The 18,580-nt window shown below is 40.6% G+C and overlaps 1 protein-coding gene across 1 annotated transcript in view; it reads right to left on the reverse strand.

Moving 5' to 3' along the window:
• The window catches only part of bmp1a (bone morphogenetic protein 1a), a 49,308-nt gene that overhangs the window by 10,725 nt on the left and 20,003 nt on the right, over positions 1 to 18,580 (reverse strand). The window contains exons 5-13 of the mRNA XM_012863281.3: positions 16,662 to 16,840; positions 16,268 to 16,373; positions 9,769 to 9,893; positions 7,324 to 7,439; positions 5,590 to 5,692; positions 3,046 to 3,162; positions 2,576 to 2,721; positions 2,295 to 2,490; positions 1,946 to 2,071 (exon numbers count right to left, since the gene is read on the reverse strand). Of these exons, the coding sequence (XP_012718735.1) occupies positions 1,946 to 2,071; positions 2,295 to 2,490; positions 2,576 to 2,721; positions 3,046 to 3,162; positions 5,590 to 5,692; positions 7,324 to 7,439; positions 9,769 to 9,893; positions 16,268 to 16,373; positions 16,662 to 16,840 (1,214 nt within the window). The remainder of the gene's footprint in view (positions 1 to 1,945; positions 2,072 to 2,294; positions 2,491 to 2,575; positions 2,722 to 3,045; positions 3,163 to 5,589; positions 5,693 to 7,323; positions 7,440 to 9,768; positions 9,894 to 16,267; positions 16,374 to 16,661; positions 16,841 to 18,580) is intronic.

The raw sequence follows: 18,580 nt of genomic DNA on the forward strand, positions 1-18,580 counted from the left end.
ACTCCCACAGTGATATCTTTATAAAATCCAGTGTCCAGACCTGAGCACAAGCTTTGAACATCTCATAGAGTGCCATGTGATCCGTTATTCGAAGAGGGCACGAGTACGGCATAACAGCAAACCTCCCAGGACATCCAATGAGAGAATTAAAGAAAAAAAAAGCATCTAGGAGGCTCGTGTTAACGCTGGAGGAGCTGCAGGGAGTCACCCGTCAGATAAGAAAACATGATGATAGGCCAGCTATTAGTCCTCCAATCTACAAATTTGGCTTTCACAGAGGAGTCCCAGGAAGAGAGCCATAAGAACTCCCATTTGCAGATTTCCACAAGCCACGTATCAGAGGAAATGGACATTTGTAAAAGGTACTCCGTTCAGATTACATCACAATTGAACTTTTACACGCAAAACCCTTTGTTAGGGGAAATAAACACGGTTGCACATCACCATGAACACAAGATCCCGAAGGTGAAACATGGTGGTTGCAGCATCATCTACCGCTGCACCATCGAGAGCATCCTGACCAACTGCATCACAGTCTGGTACGGGAGCCGCTCTGCTTCGTTGCAGAGGGTGGCGAAAGCTGCCCAGCGCATCACCAGTGTGGCAGCACTTCCTGCCATAGTGGACATCTGAAACAGGCTGGGAACATCAACAAAGACTCCAGTCACCTAGAACATGGACTACTCACTCTCCTGCCCTCTGGGAGGCGCTACAGGAGCCTCAGGACCAAGAGAACCAAGTACCGAAACAGCTTCTTCCCTACAGCTATCACACTCCTGAACTCTGCTCTGTATTCTCATAAACACAACAATAACACATGGACTGAACCACCATTTTCAACTACCTGCCTGCACTTTACCCGTGAGCTCACTACTACTGTAAATGCTGTATAGATGATCTATTTCGTATTGGTAATCTACCCCTGTCCGTAAATACTGTTCATATACTTATTATTCTCTATAGTCTGTTTATAGCCTTTCATATTCATAACCTGTTCATAGTTTGTACATTCATAGCCTGTGTATATTTATAGTTACAGTTGTAGTACATTTATAGCCTGTATATACGATATTCATTTATATTTATAGCACAATCATAACAATGTTATTGTGCACTACTGAAGTACTTCTGAGTGGATGCAAACTGCATTTCGTTGCTTGTACTTGTGACATGCGCAATGACAATAAAGTTGAATTCTATTCTATTCTATCGTGCTTCAAGGATGCTTTTCTTTAGCAGGGAGGCTGGTGAGAGTTATTGAGAAAATGGACAGTGGAGAACATGTTAAAGCTCCAAAAAGTCCCTCTGGAAAACTGACTTGCAGCTGTATCTGCAATCAAATGCAATTCTATAAAAGTGCTCATTTGGGGCCTGAATACAACAGCATACCACACTTATCAGATTTCCACATGTAATAAATTCCTAAAAACACTGCTTCCTCTTACTTTTCAAAATGATGCATTAAATGTGCAGAATTGTTGGTGTTATCACATAAAATCACAGCAAATATGTCGATGGTTATGATTATAATGTGGGAAAAAGTTCAAGGAGTATAAATACTGTTGCAAGGCACGGTTTACTAACTATTACCGCAGAAAATCTGCGTTGCTATTTATGCCGCTCACTTAAAACAGCAAAGATGGGGTGACACCTGTCTTCCTCTAGGGGCAGGAACGGAATAAGTGGTTATATGGTGCAGCTTGTAAACTAGCATTTAGGTCTTAAAAGACAACCTATAATTTAAGACAAAAATAAAGCTTGCGTTGTTCTGACACAAATCTCCAAAGACGCAGTGTCCCCAAAGGCACAGCTCACTCTGCTGGGATCTTTTCAGGTGTTTATGAATGACTGTACTTATTGTATTTGGGCGGCTAAGGGTGTAAAGTGCTTTAGGATGTAAATGACACGGTGAGCGGGGCTGCCGGCCGTCCTCCCCTGTACTTACCCTCACAGCTGCGCTTGTCAGCAGCCAGCTCGTAGCCCGGGTCACAGGCACACTTGTAGCTTCCCAGCGTGTTGACACAGCGTTGCTCACAGCGACCGTTGTCCGGTTTGGAGCACTCATCCGTCTCTGCAAACACAAAAAACATGGTAGGGACTTTTAGGCTGGGCCCCCCCCCCCCCAGGCTCAATGGAGAAACGGCCCAAAGCAACACGAGTCGGTGAAAGCCGGTCGCACAGAGCCCATAAGTGCAAGCAGGACACATATGACAAATGGACGATTCCTGGAATATGTCTTTTTTTTTTTTCTTTCCAGGAACACGTTGGATATGGATATTCTTTGACCCCCTTACCTTTGAAGAAATTGGCAGCGAAGCCGGCTTTGTTGACGGAGCCATCTGAAACAAATTTCATCCACAGATGGTTGGAGCTTGTTTTAATATCATCTGGCTTGTCGTATCCACAGAAGCGGCCCAGCAAGGGGCTGTTTTCAGAGAGCCCGTCACGCACCTCTAAGTAGTCATATGCACAGCTGTCATGTCTTTCAATCTGGGGATGGCAGCAAAGTTTGGCATCAAAGAGTGGGCAGATTAGTAGTAAAATATAGTCAAATGACGAAAACGAGAGAGCGTACCTCAAAAGACTGGAAGGTTAGGCCTACGTGGAAGCCCTGAGTAACAGAAATCTTCCATATGCACACTTTATTGGGCCTGTAGTCATCAGGGTAGTTCGGGGACTGAATCTGACCATTGTCCCGCTTCACTTCACCACCACAGATGGCTGCACAAAAGAAGAGAATTAAAAAAAAAAGGTCTCCTAAACAGTGACATAATTAAAAAAAAAACAGTAAAATGCTGTCAGTATTGAAGATTGATTGACACAATTACCAGAGGCATAAATACATGTGCAAAATGTGGAGACCATGAAGATGAATAGAAAGCCAAAATCTGATTCATGCAGCATAATTGTTCTTGACACATCAACATCAGGCAGGCCAATCGCAGGTCACGCCGCTACAGCAGCTTTCAGCCACATTTTGAAAATGTGGCTATGATATCAGTCAACATCTGAGGAACAGGCACGGGGGATATAATTGCTGCCTACCCTCGTAGACGGCAGAGAAGCCTTTCCCGACCCAGTTACTGCTGCTGCGGAACTCGATCCACAAGCGGCTGTCGGTGGAGATGATGGGCTCGGGCAGCTTATCCCCGCAGAACCGACCTGGGTCAAACGTTAAAAGAGCAAAGATTTAGCTAGACTCATATCAGGTCTTCCTAAATAAATTACAATACAAACAAAAAAGTACATCTATTTGACTGGTTCAATTCAAAAAGTGATAATTCTTTATTGCACAGATTCTTGGCATACAGAGTCATATATTTAATTCATTCATTGCTTATAGCTAAAGCAAACCTAACATTCTAGATCTTGGAAAGTTTGAGGATTAAATGAGACACACAAAAAAATGCAGAAATGTTACGTTGTGTCCATGCTATGGCCTACAAAACCATGGGGAAGACTGCTGACTTGACAGCAGTCATTGCCATCCTCCACCAGCCATGAAGGTTATTGATGTAGAGCAGGGGTGTCAAACATACGGCCCGCGGGCCGCATCCGGCCCGCCGAACAATTTAGTCCGGCCCTGTGGCTAAATGCATTATCATTATTAAAATTTTTTTTTTCTTTTTTTTTTCCCCCAGTGTCCTGTCTGGCAATGTGGCAATAAGAATTGTTGTCTTAATGCCAAAAGGAGCTCATCAGATTTGACTTTCACAAGTGGAGCAGTACTCCAAGTACTGAAGAAAGAGGAGATAAAGGGAAGAGAATGATAAAACAATTATTGAAAAAAACATGTACTTCGTTTAATTGAAAATATGCAGTTCCTATATTGTCCACGAGGGGCGCTGTTTTTTAATTAGCTGATTAAGCTTTAGGTGTGGAAAAATTTAAATCATTTCTTAATTTTTATCTGTTTGATGTATTTTGTCATGCAGGACAGTGTTTTTAAGTTCCAAAAAATGTGAATAAATGTTTTTCAACATTGTATAATCACTGTGATCAGTTCTTATGCATAATGCACAAGTAAATGTTTAACTGAGTAAAAGTATTGTTGAAACTGCACATACCTTTCTTAAAAACGCTGAGGTTATTCATAATATATTGTGTAAAAGTGAAATTAATTTAATATAAAAATCAACAACAAGTCCACATTTATTAGTTCTATTTAATCTTGCAATGAGTTTACTCGTGTGGCCCTCTTGAGATCAGATTAAGCTGTATGCAGCCCCTCAACCAAAATGAGTTTGACACCCCTGATGTAGAGGCTGGCTTTTAAAAATGCTTTATCCGTGTAAAACTATAGAAAGTTGAGGAGAGGGACAAGGAGTTGTAGCAAAAAATGTGCACACGCAACAGAGACCGCAGCCTTTGGATGATTCTTAAGTGAAGCTCATTTTGAGATTCATGAGATGTGCACTGCAGCTTTCATTCAGGGCCTAAAGATCTACCGCTGCTAAGGAAAAAAAGGACTGGATGGTTGTTCATTGTCTAAAGTCCTTCTTGCAGGTGAAAGTGAAACATAAAAATACATTTCCTTTGGAAATATAGGTTCCAGAGTATGGAGAAAGAGTGGAGAGACACATAATCTAAGCTGCTGCTGGCCTGGTGGGAAGTTTCAACAGTCTGTGATGATTTGGGGTGCCATGTCATTTGTCACCATTGGTCCAATGTGTTTAAGTCCAAAGTCAGCACGGACATCTACCAGGACATTTCAGAGCACATCATCCATAATCCTTGTGCTGACAAGCTTTATGGAGATGCTGATTACAATTTCCAGCAGGACCAGGTACTCGCCCACACTGCCAAAGGTGGGAACATAGATTGATTCATTGTCTTTATGACCATGGTACTGCTTGATCAGCCAGCAAACCAACCTGACCTAAATAGCATAAAGAATCTATGTAGTGTTATGCGGAGGAAAATCAGATGCAATAGACCCAACAGTGCAGAGAAGCTGAAGGACACCATCGCCACATCCTGAGCTTAGTTAAAATTTCAGCGGTAGCAAAAGCTGATTGCCTCCATGCCGCCCTGCACTGATGCAGTAATTCATGCCTGACTACGTATTGAGAGCATATTTTGTACCAGGAAATACGTTTTAGTAAGTAATTTCTGATTTAATAACTTTTTTTGTTGATCTTAGGTAATATTAAACTTTTCTAAAATTTTTGGATAGTTAGCTGTAAGACATAATCATGAAAGTGTTTACAAAAAAACGTTTAGAAATAAACGCTTGTGTGCAATAAACCATATACATTCCACTTTTAGAACGGAAAAAGTAAATAAAGTAAATTGAAAAGTACAGTAAAATTCATTAACATTTTGATGAGATTCTAATTTATTGACCCGCGTCTTGCATAGCAGTTTATGTTTGGTGCTTCTCTGAAACTCGAGATGCACCAAACATGCTTTGTTCTCATCTCAGTCAATACCAATTTTCAGGTATTCTTTGAGGTCTGACTTGCCTATTGCAATTTTGACGACTTACTCTGAAAAAAAAAAAAAAGCATCTTTTGAATTTTGGACAGCTAGTTACACATAACGGTTCAGTTTTTTCTCACAGTTTCATAACCTGCACATAAAGCTGACCTTTGAGCGGAGCCTTCCTCCAGTATCCATCCCGGATCTCCACATGGTCGTACCAGCACAGGTGACTCCTGTACAGATCCATGGAGGTGAAGTTCAAAATGATCTTCAAAACAAAGGAAGCACAGTTACTAATGGGCATTGGAAGGAAGGTCACATGTGATGAACACTTGGGATTTTATGCAATAGACCAACACAGCAGTGTATAATTGAAGTGAAGTTAAAGGAACATTCTTTACAAATAAAGGTGTGCAGTGCATCTTAATTCAGCCCCAAAGTAGAGATCATTTGTGGAACCATCTTTTGCTCTAATTCTAGTCTTTTGAAGTATCTATTCATCAGCTCTGTGCATCTAGAGAATGAAGTTTTTGCCCATTCTTCTTTGCGAAATATCTCATAGGATGGATCCAATCTGACTCAAGTGAGATTTTTTTTTCAAGGATTTTTAAGTCTTAGCCCAGGTTCTAAATTGTAATCTGAATTGAAGTCTGAATTTTGACTGGGCCATTCTAACATACAAATAGCCTTTGATCAAAATCCTTCTGCTGAAGCTGCTATTGTACGTTTTCCTGCTGGAAGGTAACTCTCAACTCTTTTCTTTTAGGACTGTCCCTTATTTGGTTTCATCCATCTCCCCATCAGCGCAGAACAAAGTCACCCCCCACGTTGTGATGCTGCCGCCATTTCACGCTGTTTTTCAGTGTGGATGGTGTGTTCTTGGTGATAACCAGTGTTGGTTTCTCCACAAGTTCCGCATGTTTGCTACATGATTTAGATTTGTCCTGTACTTTTTTAAAGTGATGGATTGAACAGTAGCACGTGAGATGTTGAAAGCCTGGGGGTATCGTTTTCTAACCTGACCTTGCTTTAAATGTCTCCACATCTTTAACAATGACCTTTCGTCTGCGTTCTTTTGGTCTTCGTGATGCTGTTTGTTTAAAAATGTTCCCTAATAAACCTCTGAGGTCTATACAGAACATCTGAATGTAGACTGAGATCAAATTACACACAAACGACCCGTCACTAGGTGGATTCTAATGACAATTGGTTGCACTGGATTTTATTTGGGGATATCAGGGAGGCTCTGTACGCCACCCTTACATACTTTTCTTTAATAATAATTATTTAAGCCATGCATTTTCCTTCCTCTTTGCTATTAAGCACTACTTTCTGCATAACCTCCTATCACTTAAAACGAAAGACATGGCAAAATATGACAACATTTCAGGGGTGTACATACTTTCTTAAAGCCCTGTAAAATGCTGGTAAAATTATTGGCTCAACTCCAAATATTCACTACACCAGAATGTCACAATGTGGGTTTGTTAGGAGTAGTGTTATATTTTAACTGCTTTACCATTAATTATCAGGAGGAAGATCCTTTTAGATCCTTTGGAATGAAATAAATATTATTTAATGGGAATTTAACAGAAAAATAAAAAAAATAAAATAAAAAAAAAATCATATCCCAAATGCCTTTCGTTGTAAAAAGCATCAATAAATGTGGACTTAGAGCTAAACAGCAATCATAATTATTAGCAGGACCAAGTTTTTTTTGTTTGGTTTTCAAGAGGTCTGTAAGTTTTTTTTTCCTATGGAATATCCCTATGGGATCTGTGGGGCCTTTCAGCTATAATTAGATAATAGCACCAGAGTGAGTTAAGTGCAGCCTAGGCAGTCAGGGTCCTCATTTCAAAGAATCTAAATGTTGTTTAGGTACTGTCGATATGCGCATACCTTTTCCCCTGGTGTGACTGATATTCTCCAGATGCAGTGCATGTAGGCCGAGTATCCGTTAGGAAAGCCAGGGGAGGAGAAGTTCCCGCTGCTGTCCTGCAGACTGTCCCCACATTCTGTGCACAGACACAAACAGCGGAAGGTAAAGGCAAAAGCTGGCGACAAGGAACGAGGCAAACCGGGTTAGCATGAGTTCGGAAGTGACCCCGTCCTTCCGCAAACGCGCACACATTAAAGCCTCGCTTCAGAGACAGATGCTGGAATTATATCACTGGATGTGACACAAAGGGCAGCGCTTTAATGTTTATAGGGACATCTGCTCATAATATCATCCACATCCTTGCATTCCACCAGCTTCACCCCCCCCCCATCCACTCCAGATGATTATTACACAAAGGAAAGGAGAGTGTGTGTAAAACACTGTGTATGAGCATCCTCTGAAAATAAACCTGGAGCTCTATAAATAACACCTCCCTGGGTGAGGTGATGCATTATGTACGTGTTGCCAGTGGGGAAAAGAAAACAACCAAAAAAAAAAAAAAACAGCCCTTAGTCTGATATACCATAAGCGTTCAAGTGTGCATGGATTTATTCCAAGCACCATCCAAGGACCCACGGAGTTTACTGCCAAGTGGGGGAAAGATGTGTTTAATTAAGTCACAGAGGAACAGAGAGTAGTAGGCTGTCCATCTCAATAACCATTGATGCATTCACAGCTAACTCCGTCTTATTTTATCTTAATACCAGTTAGGAAAACACTTTTTTCCTTCTTGAGGATTATGTGCAAATAATAAAGCTGACATCTGAGCTTCCAGTAGTGTGGTAATGCTTGGCAAACGTCTTTCAAATCTTAAACCAATAATCAGCCGGCGGGGACAAACCAGGGACACGTTAATGGGCGATGTGTGGCTCTGAGAATTCCAACAAAAACGTGGAGAGACTCACTCACTATCTCATCCCCACATCATTCACTCTTGCTGAGATGGCTGAATCACTCAGGATTAATCGAGCTGAAGGCTTGCCCTGAAACTTTAACTTCATCGCACTAAAAATCATGAGCCAGTTCAGTTTTGGCGACCCATCTCTAGGATTACTTGTTCAGATTTAATGAAAGATTGAACACATGCAATTCGGGGCACAGCTTTTTGTTATTGTTTGCTAAAGCAATCATAAGCTTTCTGCATTTCTGTTGACAGACCAACACAAAACAGTGGTTTTAATTTTTCTTCATTAAAATTCTATAAAAAGTCAGGTCTGCATTTGTTCTCTGCCACCCCTGAGTCAATAATTTGTACAATCTGTTACCGAAAACTGCAGCTGTAGATATTTTCGGGGTATGTCTCCATCAACTTTTCTTCCCATTTTTAAAGTTTTCTTCAAGGATTTCCCCTCATTCAGCTCCATCCATCTTCCCTTAGCTCTGACCATCTTTCCTGCCTTTGCTGAAGAGTAGCATTCCCAACATAATCCTGCTATTGACATGTTTCACCAGTCTTTCAGGGTGGTTTTCAGTGTTTTCTTCCAAACATACCATTTAGCATACAAGCCTAAATCTAATCCTGGTCTTAATCTGACCAGATTAGTTTTTTTCAATGTGTTTTCTGTGTCTTCTATACACCTTGTGGCAAAAGCTTTTACAGCTTTCTGCACGCCTGTCCATAAAGTCTATAATTAAGGTGTGCATGAATACTTGTTTCAGCAGATTCTCCTACCTGAACGAATATTTCCCAACAAACCTCTTTCTCAAACAACTGAAATTATACTGGGATTAAATTTTCACTCTAATAATCGTGGGACTTCTGAAAGCAACTGGCTGCATCTAACAGGGGTATTTAAATAAAGTGAGTAAGCGCAAGCCACACATTTCAGACTTTAAATTGTAATAAAAGAAGAAGATTGAAACACATTAATTCACTCATCATTTTACGTCAAATACATGATGATTGGGTAGTGTGTCTGTCACTTAAACCTCAATAAGATAGAAGGAAGTCTGAAGTTGTAACATGATAAGAAAAGGGTGAAGGAGTCTGAATACTTTTGGCAGGCTCTGTAAATCTTTTAAAGCAGCAATTTTATTTATTTATTTATTTTTTAGCTCTGCAGCATTCAAACCCTACTTTCTCATCTCCTGGGGTATAAACATGCTGTTTGGCCAGGAAAAAGGCAAGCTTAGTGAGCAGGTAAACACTTTATACACTGACATGAGTCTGTGTCTCTAAAAAAAAGAAGACAAGATTGTTCTTTTGCATCTGTTTCAGAGAATATTAACCCCCCCCCCCCTCCCATGGTTGTATTTACACTCCTTCTGTCCTAGGAGCCTCCTACACTGTAGCCAAGAAAACACACCATGATGTTAGCTGCATCAGGGGAAGTTGCTCTCATTTTATATCTTGTAATCATCCAGAAAAGACACAGAGGAGGAAGGATCTGTTATTGTGATCTTACTGGAGCATTTGTAGAGCTTGCGTGCCTGTGCAATATCCCCTTTGCTAAGTCGGGTTCTCTGGCCGATGGGTGGTCGCACTCCGTTCACATCGTAGCGTGGCAGGATGGTGTCCAGGAAAATGCCTCTGTTTGTGGAAAACAGAATAATTGATAAAAGTGATGCTTTTATTCAAAACAAAAACATGATCACTCAAAGATTACGGAATTTATCTATAAAAATAATATTACCAATGATGATGATGATGATGATGATGATGATGATAATAATAATAATAATAATAATAATAATAATAATAATAATAATAATAATAATAATAATAATAATAATACTAAATGTAAAGATACCATTTAAAAGCAATTACAATATAAAATCAATGTATGCAAAAAATTACTCTTACAGATCTTAAGAAATGGTCAAAGCTGGCTAATGTTATGAAAATCAAAGTAACTACACTTGGTAATGTTATTGATCTGCTTTTCAAGACAGATTTTGCTCCCTAAAATAACTACATGCTTAGTTTGGGAAGAAAGAGAGAACACATTAGATTTATCCAAATGGATTGCATTCTGACCACAATAAACTCTGTTTGGTCACCGTTTCGTTCTAAAAAACATAGACAACCGTAACTCATTTCACATAACGTGAAAGAAGAGGGTGGCAGGATGGAATTAGACTCAGGCATCAGAAAGAAATCTTATCCCATACATCCTAAAAATATGAACTAAAGATGGATAATAAACAGAAGGGGGCCGTATCACAGCCCTGGGGGACACCAAAGATGATTGGTGAAGCACAATTTATACCAGGCATGAGAAGAACAAATCATACTTGATACATGGTGCTAGTTTTTTAAGAAATTTAGTTCATGAAAAACATACAATCCTATCTTAATAAAATGGGGGGGGGGTGTGGCTCAGAGAAGAGATTCTGAAAATCCAACATCATACATCAACATCATATAGATGAGAGTGCGCATGCTTGTACTGCATTTTAGTTGGCATTTTCAGAGCATCATAAAACCATGCATTGTTCATACACAAGCTTTCTGATTTTTATATATATATATATATATATATATATATATATATATATATATATATATATATATATATATATATATATATATATATATATATATATATATATATATATATATATAGTCAAACTGTTCATAGTCAAACTGTTTTCCTGGTAAAGAACATGCCCCATAATAAACTACCAGTTTAATGGAATGGTAGTTGCAAAACCAACCACCCTTGTGCTCATCAACACACATCTGGATAAAAAGGGAGGTACTATTAGACTCACAGCTGCTTGAACTACACAACCAACAAATCTCTTTTATTAACCCTGCTTTTAAGCATTATCCTTTACTTCTTTACAGTAAAGGCAAAACCTAAGCGTTATAGGTGCATGCGAAATCTGGAAATTCTCTTGGTGTTAGTCATTTTTGAAAAGTTATATTAAATGTCTACTCAATGAGTTTTCATGATCGACAAAATTTTTGGCAAACCAGGGTTCCAACATATTTTCCAAATCAAACTTCTATACTTTTCCAGACTTCTCAGTCAGTTTCTGACCCATTGTTCAATTACAGAGACAAAATATCACATTATTTTCACAGGACTAAATATTAAAGTAAGAAACCAACATAAATCACAGACTGTGAGAAAGGACTGATGAATATACAGACAAATTGATGAATGGAAAGATGGTTGGATGGACAAAAGGACTGATGGATACAAAATTCTCCATCGTCTTATTATTAAACACATAATTTATTTAAATAAAAACAGACGGGAATTTGGTGTAGACATTTATTTTGTAAAATGAGACAGGGAGTTAAGTCTGGAATGAAAATATTTTCTGATACTCTACTTTTTCCATACTTAAGGCCTGGAAAACAGTCATATCTGATCCTTTTCCACATCTATCAAGGCTGTGTAGGAACTCTGTTGCAAAAAAAAAAAAACGAATCCCTCTTCCACAGAGGTTAAAACAAATTGTTCCCAACACACATCTGGAGCTACACCAAGATCTTCTTCAGAGTTACTGAGTGATAGTAATGAACATTATGAGCTATGTACACCATCCACATTCTTGCTTAAAATGCAGACCATAAAAGTGATCTATTTGGCTGTCTGGTAGCTGCAAAATATGCATACCAGAAGAGTCTGTCCCCCTACGTTGAATTGCTTTAACTTGACACTTTGATAGTTTATCATCTTCATTTTTCCAAGTTTTGGCCAGGGGAGGCCTGGTTCGCCGGCCGTTCCCATGACGACGTGCCTACCAACGGCCGGCATGTGCAAACAGAGCAGCCTGAGCGAACACTTTGGACTCGGCCTGCCTTACTGTCTCTGAGCCTCCAGGAGCCTGTTAGCTGGCTACTGATAAAAAAAGAGAAAAGGATGCCACTCAACCAGTGTCAGAACAAATAATAGGAGCACTGGCTGAGCTCTGTTTGAGTTGGCCCTGGTCCATCCTCCCGTCCTGAAAAAATATCTCTGAAGCAAAGGATGGTGGGGAAAGCAGGGGCTGTCGGTCTGAGACTAGAGCGTAGACAAAACGCATGAGATCAGCGCTGCTCGTCCCCAGGAAACACAGCAAAACATCAAGACGAGCCATGAAATCTGCCGAACAACTACCCGCGGGCAAAAACTCTGGCTTCCCACGGTGATTTACTGTAAAACACCGAGCAAACATGCTGGCTAACAATGGGGCGGCACAGAGTGACACTGGCACAGGTAAATCAACCAATCGGCGCTTTAGAAAAAGCGCCTGGAATGACTTGAGAAAAGCTAACAGCAGACCCTTGTAAGCTAATACAGCGGTGTGAAACATTCCCTAACAGAGGCAACCATTCTCTTTTTTTTCTAAGCACTCTTATTGATCGGCACAGCCTCGTGAATTAGGACGGGAATGGAGTTACACTGAAAACCGAGCAGGGAGGATTATCCCACAAAGCTACTGATTGGCTCGGTTTGGCAAAAAGCTGCCGGCCACGCTGCAGATCTGAAAGATTAGGAGGTTTGGTCCGGATCTTGACCCGTGAGCGACAACAGCTCAGAGTGCTGAATTGAGTCAAATTTAATACCAGGTCAAATCCTCAAAACCCTCCTTTTACAAATGCAACAATTCAGTGGCTATGAAGTTTACCTGTTTTCCTGCACTGCATTCAAAAATGTAAAATTTCTAAAGAATATCCATATTTCACTTCTAATCGGCGTGAACTGTCTACTTAACCTGCAGCGTGGACGCACGGGGGCCAGACAGGAATTTCTGTACATTGGCCTACAGCCAGCCCCGGCGTCTGTTTAGACAAAGATTCTCTCTCTGCTTCCCAGAATCTGTTTGCCACAGGAGCACGGCAGTAGATGTGGGAAGAGGCCACAACAGCGAGAGGGTAAACCCAAAGAGGCTATGATGTGGAGTATATGTACAGCTGACGCAGAGGGCCAAGTAAGAACAGCCAACAGCTGCTGTTTATATCAGACTCAGGAAGTAACGATCATAGTTCTGGCTTCTTCTTCGTCATCACTGCGTTTTGACTGTTCTCGCCGCTTTAAAGCCTCAGACCATATTATAAATGCAATGATTTTACAAACAAATCTCAGATTTCTGTCCGTGTGTTTGGTGAAACGTTTCTGTGCTGATTTGTGCTTTTGTTCTGGGACACTATTCTGCTAAAAAGACCAAATAGTGACCCATTTTCAGTTTTTCTGAGCAGAGGCCCTCAGAATTGTATTGAAAATGTCTTGTTGATCCAAAGCCTATAGCGAAGCAATACACCATAACAAGGATGCCATCACCGCTGGAAGTGAAAGACACTTTATGATGGTAAAAAGCTCTATTTTAGTATCACCTAATCAAACACAGTCCGTTATCGTCTCACCAGCAGTAGCAAACGGCACAAATCTACATTTGTAGTCGGGCAGAAAAGGCCGTTTCCTGGTATGCCTCCAAAACAACCAGTTAACATGTAGATGGCATCTAAGGCTGGGCTTTGCCAACTCCGGTCCCCAAAAGCTGGTGTCCTGCATCCTTATAGATGCACCCTTGGTCAAACACGCTTGAATCAAATGAATGGTTCATTAGCAGGCTCCTACAGGACACGCTAAGGAAGCAATTCAGCCATCTGAATCAACTGTATTGGTGCAGGGACACGTCTGAACCATGCAGGATACTGGCCCCTGAGGACAGAAATGTGACACCACCGGTCTAATGGTTGGTATGGAGACTTGATGACCCCAAGATGCCACTCTGTGCTATAGTTCTCTGAGCAGAAGTCTTTGGAGATATGCTTATTTCCCCTACCATCCTAACCACACTGTGTGTGGTTAGAAGTGAGTTCCTCAGGAACCATCCAGTTCATCATGTAAACTCCTTTAAAGAGCTTCCAGGACCATAATGAGGTGGTTTATGATACCGGAGCGCAACTTTTACAAGAAGCTTCGTACCACCATGAAAGACGTGTAATGAAATTCTACCAAGAAGAACAGTAGCGACATGCATTCACTTAATAAAAACAATGGGTTTTTCACAAAACCTGGATTGAGTCGCTGTAAATATGCCCCTAGATGCTGAGATCCTACCTGCAAATACCAGAGTGGAAGTGAAAAGAGTAATGGAGAGCCACAAGAGGCAACCACATGAAAAACTACAATGTTGATAAACCCCAAACATTTGTTTGCTGAGATTCACTTAGAGTACCTTGCAAAAAGCATTCCTTCTCATTTTCTGTAAGGCAAAACCATAAACCTCAATTTATTTATCGGGATTTCACGAGCAGCTTATAACTGTGAAGTGGGAGGAAAATAAAGCATGGCTTTGAATATTTCTTCCCAAGTAAAAGTCTCAAAAGTGTGACAGAACATTTGTTTTCAGCCTCTTTTCCTATCATACCACAAAATAAGTTCCTGTGCAACAAATTGCCTTCAGACATTACCTACGTAATTGTGTAATTCAATCTCAATATGAATCCAGATGTTTTGTGAAGGAGGTTTGTCAGGGAACATTAGTGAAGAAACGGCATCATTAAAGACCGAGGAACTCAGCAAGGAGAACATCGTGGGTTTGCTCTAGTGTTGCACCGATACCGATACCAGTATTGGCCGGGGCCCCGATACCGCACTAAAATGGTGGTATCGGTATCGGCGAGTACCAACAAATAGGGCACCGATACCATTTTGATGTTTGTATGTCACTTGAACGCAGCCTTCTCTCTCCCGACACTCATTAGTTCTGCTGGATTCACTTGTATTAGTCTTTTTCCTGCTTTACAAAGGTAGCAGTTTGACATAGCCATGTTGGCAATTATTTTACATCCAAGTAGTATGCAGTTCTTCCTATATACACACATCAATATCAAACAGATGGTATCGGTATGGAATCGGTATCGGCCAATACTGCACAGCCAGGTATCGGGTATTGGGGCCAAAAATGGCATCGGCGCAACACTAGTTTGCTCATGATGCAGAATTTCAACAACAAGCCAAAAGACGTTTGCAGCATACAGAAAGCCATAAAGGAGCAATTGTGTGGAAGAAGGTCGATTTATCAGATGAGACAAAATTTAGGTTTTCTGACCTAATTGCAAAATGCTAATTGTGATATTTTTCGTAGCACTGACAGGGAAGCTGGTAAGAGTTGATTGGAAAAGGGCTGGTGGTGGTAAATCCAGGAAAATCCTGAAAACAAAAACTATTAGAGCCTGCAAAAGGCTTGAGACTAGTACATAGCTTTATCCCTCCAGCGTGACAAAGTTCAAGGGGTGTGAATACTTTTTTAAAGCAATGAGGAGTCTGCAAGGAAGATTGGAAATGGAACCGGCCAAATCCAGTTTCTTGCTAGGTTTCACTTCAAGCCGTTATCGTCTGACCATCAGTAATCCCAAACACATATGTAATTTAGGCTTGTCAAAATATTGCATTAATCCCATTAGTGTTCTCCAATTTTCCCCACAGGGACTGCAATGTTAGGAAAAAAGGTCAAGTCAAAGGACGGATTCAAAACCAGAGGGGGATCCTTGCTTCACATCGAAAGTTTTGCAACTTTCACCAATTAGAATCGTCCAAGATTCTAATCGTCCCAAGAATCTAGTTTAACACAGAAAGTAAGGCAGAGACGCAAACACTCAGATCCAACTGACTTCAAAGAACCAAGGGGGCTTCTTTTTTTTTTTTTTTTTTTGAAAAACAGGATTACCTCAAAAAACATGTTTTGCTTGTGATTTATTACTAGAGAAGAACTGAGAGTTCCATTCTTCCCTTTTCCCAAGATTTGGGAATTTTGCCAGATTACTCAGCAGTAGCCTGTGGACACAGAGCTGGTGCGTTACAGATCTAGACAAGTCGTTCAGCGTTATGTGCTGAAACGAAAAAACAGGGCACTGGGTTAAAAGCATGCAGCAGAGGAAAGAAACAGCTCAGTCTGACTTCACATGAAACTATTATTCCTGTCTGAGACATAGGGAGAAGGACCCGGCCTGGCGCCTACCTGGAGAATGTGTTCCTAGCATAATGCATGATACTATCAAAGTCATAGACTTCTCCCAAAGAGTCCACCTCCCCTGGCTCCATCTTCAAAAAGTTATACTCCTGTCCTGGGGGAGGGGAAAAAAAGAGGGGAAAAAGCACAAATGTGTTATGAAACTGAGTCAGACTGTAAATCAGGATGTGTGTCAAAGGTGGGATTGCTTTGATATGTGGCAAAACAGATTTAAAAACACATGTGTAAAGATGTAAAACTCATGCATGTCTCTACATTTTTTTTCCCCTTTTCTCCATTTTTTTTGCAACTTAATTCAACCTCTACAAATGAGAGATGATGATTTTGTAAGAAGGAGTACGTTTGTAGGGACACTGCTAGGCGAGGTCCGCGTTGCCCTTACCTGGCTGGATGTTGTCCCTGATGATGCTGACGTGCTCGTCTCTGTCGGGCCGCGTGTGTTCGTGCCAGAAGCCAATCACATGTCCCAGCTCGTGCACCACGATGCCAAATTTGTCACAGTTTTTACCAATGGATATGGCCTGGGGGCCTCCTCCTCGGCGACCCACATATGAGCAGCATCTATGAATCATCGCACACACGCAAGCCAAGACAAACATTAAAATACCAGACTCTAAGCTTCGGGGATGAAATAATTATCAACAAGCTGAATGGATAACAGGAGTAAAAAAAAAAAAAATGGAACATGTCTCAAACAGCTCAGACATTTCTTACTTTTGTTCAGAACTATACAGAAGCATTAACTTCTCTATACATGAGTTTCTAAGTGGGCATGAGCCAAGATGGAATTACCACTATGAGACACTGAGGTTGGATAAGATTGCGTGACACACACTCTCTCCCTCTGATTCATCCTAAAGATCTCCTATACGGGCCAGGGTCCTGTGCAGGCCAGTCAAGTTCCTCCACAGCAAACTTGTTCATCCATTACTTCATGGACCTTGCTTTGGACCTTGCTTTTCATGTTGGACCACATAAAATTGTTCAAAAAGGGTCATTCTCCTGGTAACTGCTAACACTAAAGTGGTCCGTAGGATTTGCAGAAAGAGAGGAATGCTTCATCGTCTCCACTGATTTAGAGTCCACTGGGAACCTGCTTTACACAACTGCATTAAATGATCTGCATTGCACATGTTGATGCTAGGCTTGGACGCAGTTTCCTTCATGGAAACTCTTTACATGAGGGGCTAATCTGAAGGCCACAAGACATTTGAAAGTCTGCTGCTGTTCAGTCACCAGAAGGTTGCCGTCCTCTGAGCAGTATAACAACTCCATCCCCGGTGATTGTATGTGGCTTTCCACTTGATGAATGGATTGCTGTCGTTACACTTTGCTATAATACCACATAGGGCTGGACGATATAGAAAAAAACATATCAATAAAGAAGAAATCATATCGATCGATGTCGATAATTATCAAAAAAGAAAATCAAAGTATACATTTTAAGTGCAGCCCTGGCCATTTATGCTGTTGCTTAATGACTTATTTTTAAATAAATGGATTCAAACAATCCTTTATTCAACCAACTTTTTACGAAAACTAAGTGTTAAAAAAGAAAAAAGAATACGTGCTCTCTGAACTGTCGATGGAGCTTTTTCTGGGTTTGTGATTGGTTGGGAGGATGTAATGACTGTAGTATTAACCTACATGAAAGGCTAGAATGCACTATTCTTTTGTTGAAGTTTTTATTGACCCCTGTATTTTTATATTGAACCATACGTCTATCGATCGATCTATATCGTTATTGAATTATCGTCAAGCCCTAATACCACAAACAGCTGACTGCAGCGTATTTATAAGTGAGGACATTTCAGGACTGGACTTATTGCAGGGGCGGCATCATTTCACCGTGACAGGTTCATGTTAGAGGACTAGAAGTCACTAAGCACTTGAGAGCGACCCAGTCTTTAACAATTGTTCGCAGAAGCAGTCTGCATCCCTAAATGCCCGATTTTAAACATCTGTGGCCAGAAAAGAGATTCCTGATTTCAAAGATTTGGATGGCTGTGCAAATCGTTTTGGCAATATGGTGCAAGTCATCTTAATGCGGCTTCTACAAATAACCGGAAAAAAAAATGTCTTCTGAAAAATGTCAGGTACTAGACTGGAATTAATGAAAAAGCAGCAAAGGTCACAAGGAAACCTTTGAAAGCCCTTCGGTAAGCCTGCAGAATTATTGCTCGATCCCACCTTAAATGATTATCAGGCAGTCTGGCTGCTTAGAAGCAAAGAATGAAGAAATGAAAAAATGACAACGTTTGCACTTTGACGAATCCAATGTAGATCATATAAGAACATATG

This window comes from Fundulus heteroclitus, chromosome 12, assembly GCF_011125445.2.
Source record: "Fundulus heteroclitus isolate FHET01 chromosome 12, MU-UCD_Fhet_4.1, whole genome shotgun sequence".
NCBI classification, from domain to species: Eukaryota; Metazoa; Chordata; class Actinopteri; order Cyprinodontiformes; family Fundulidae; genus Fundulus; species Fundulus heteroclitus.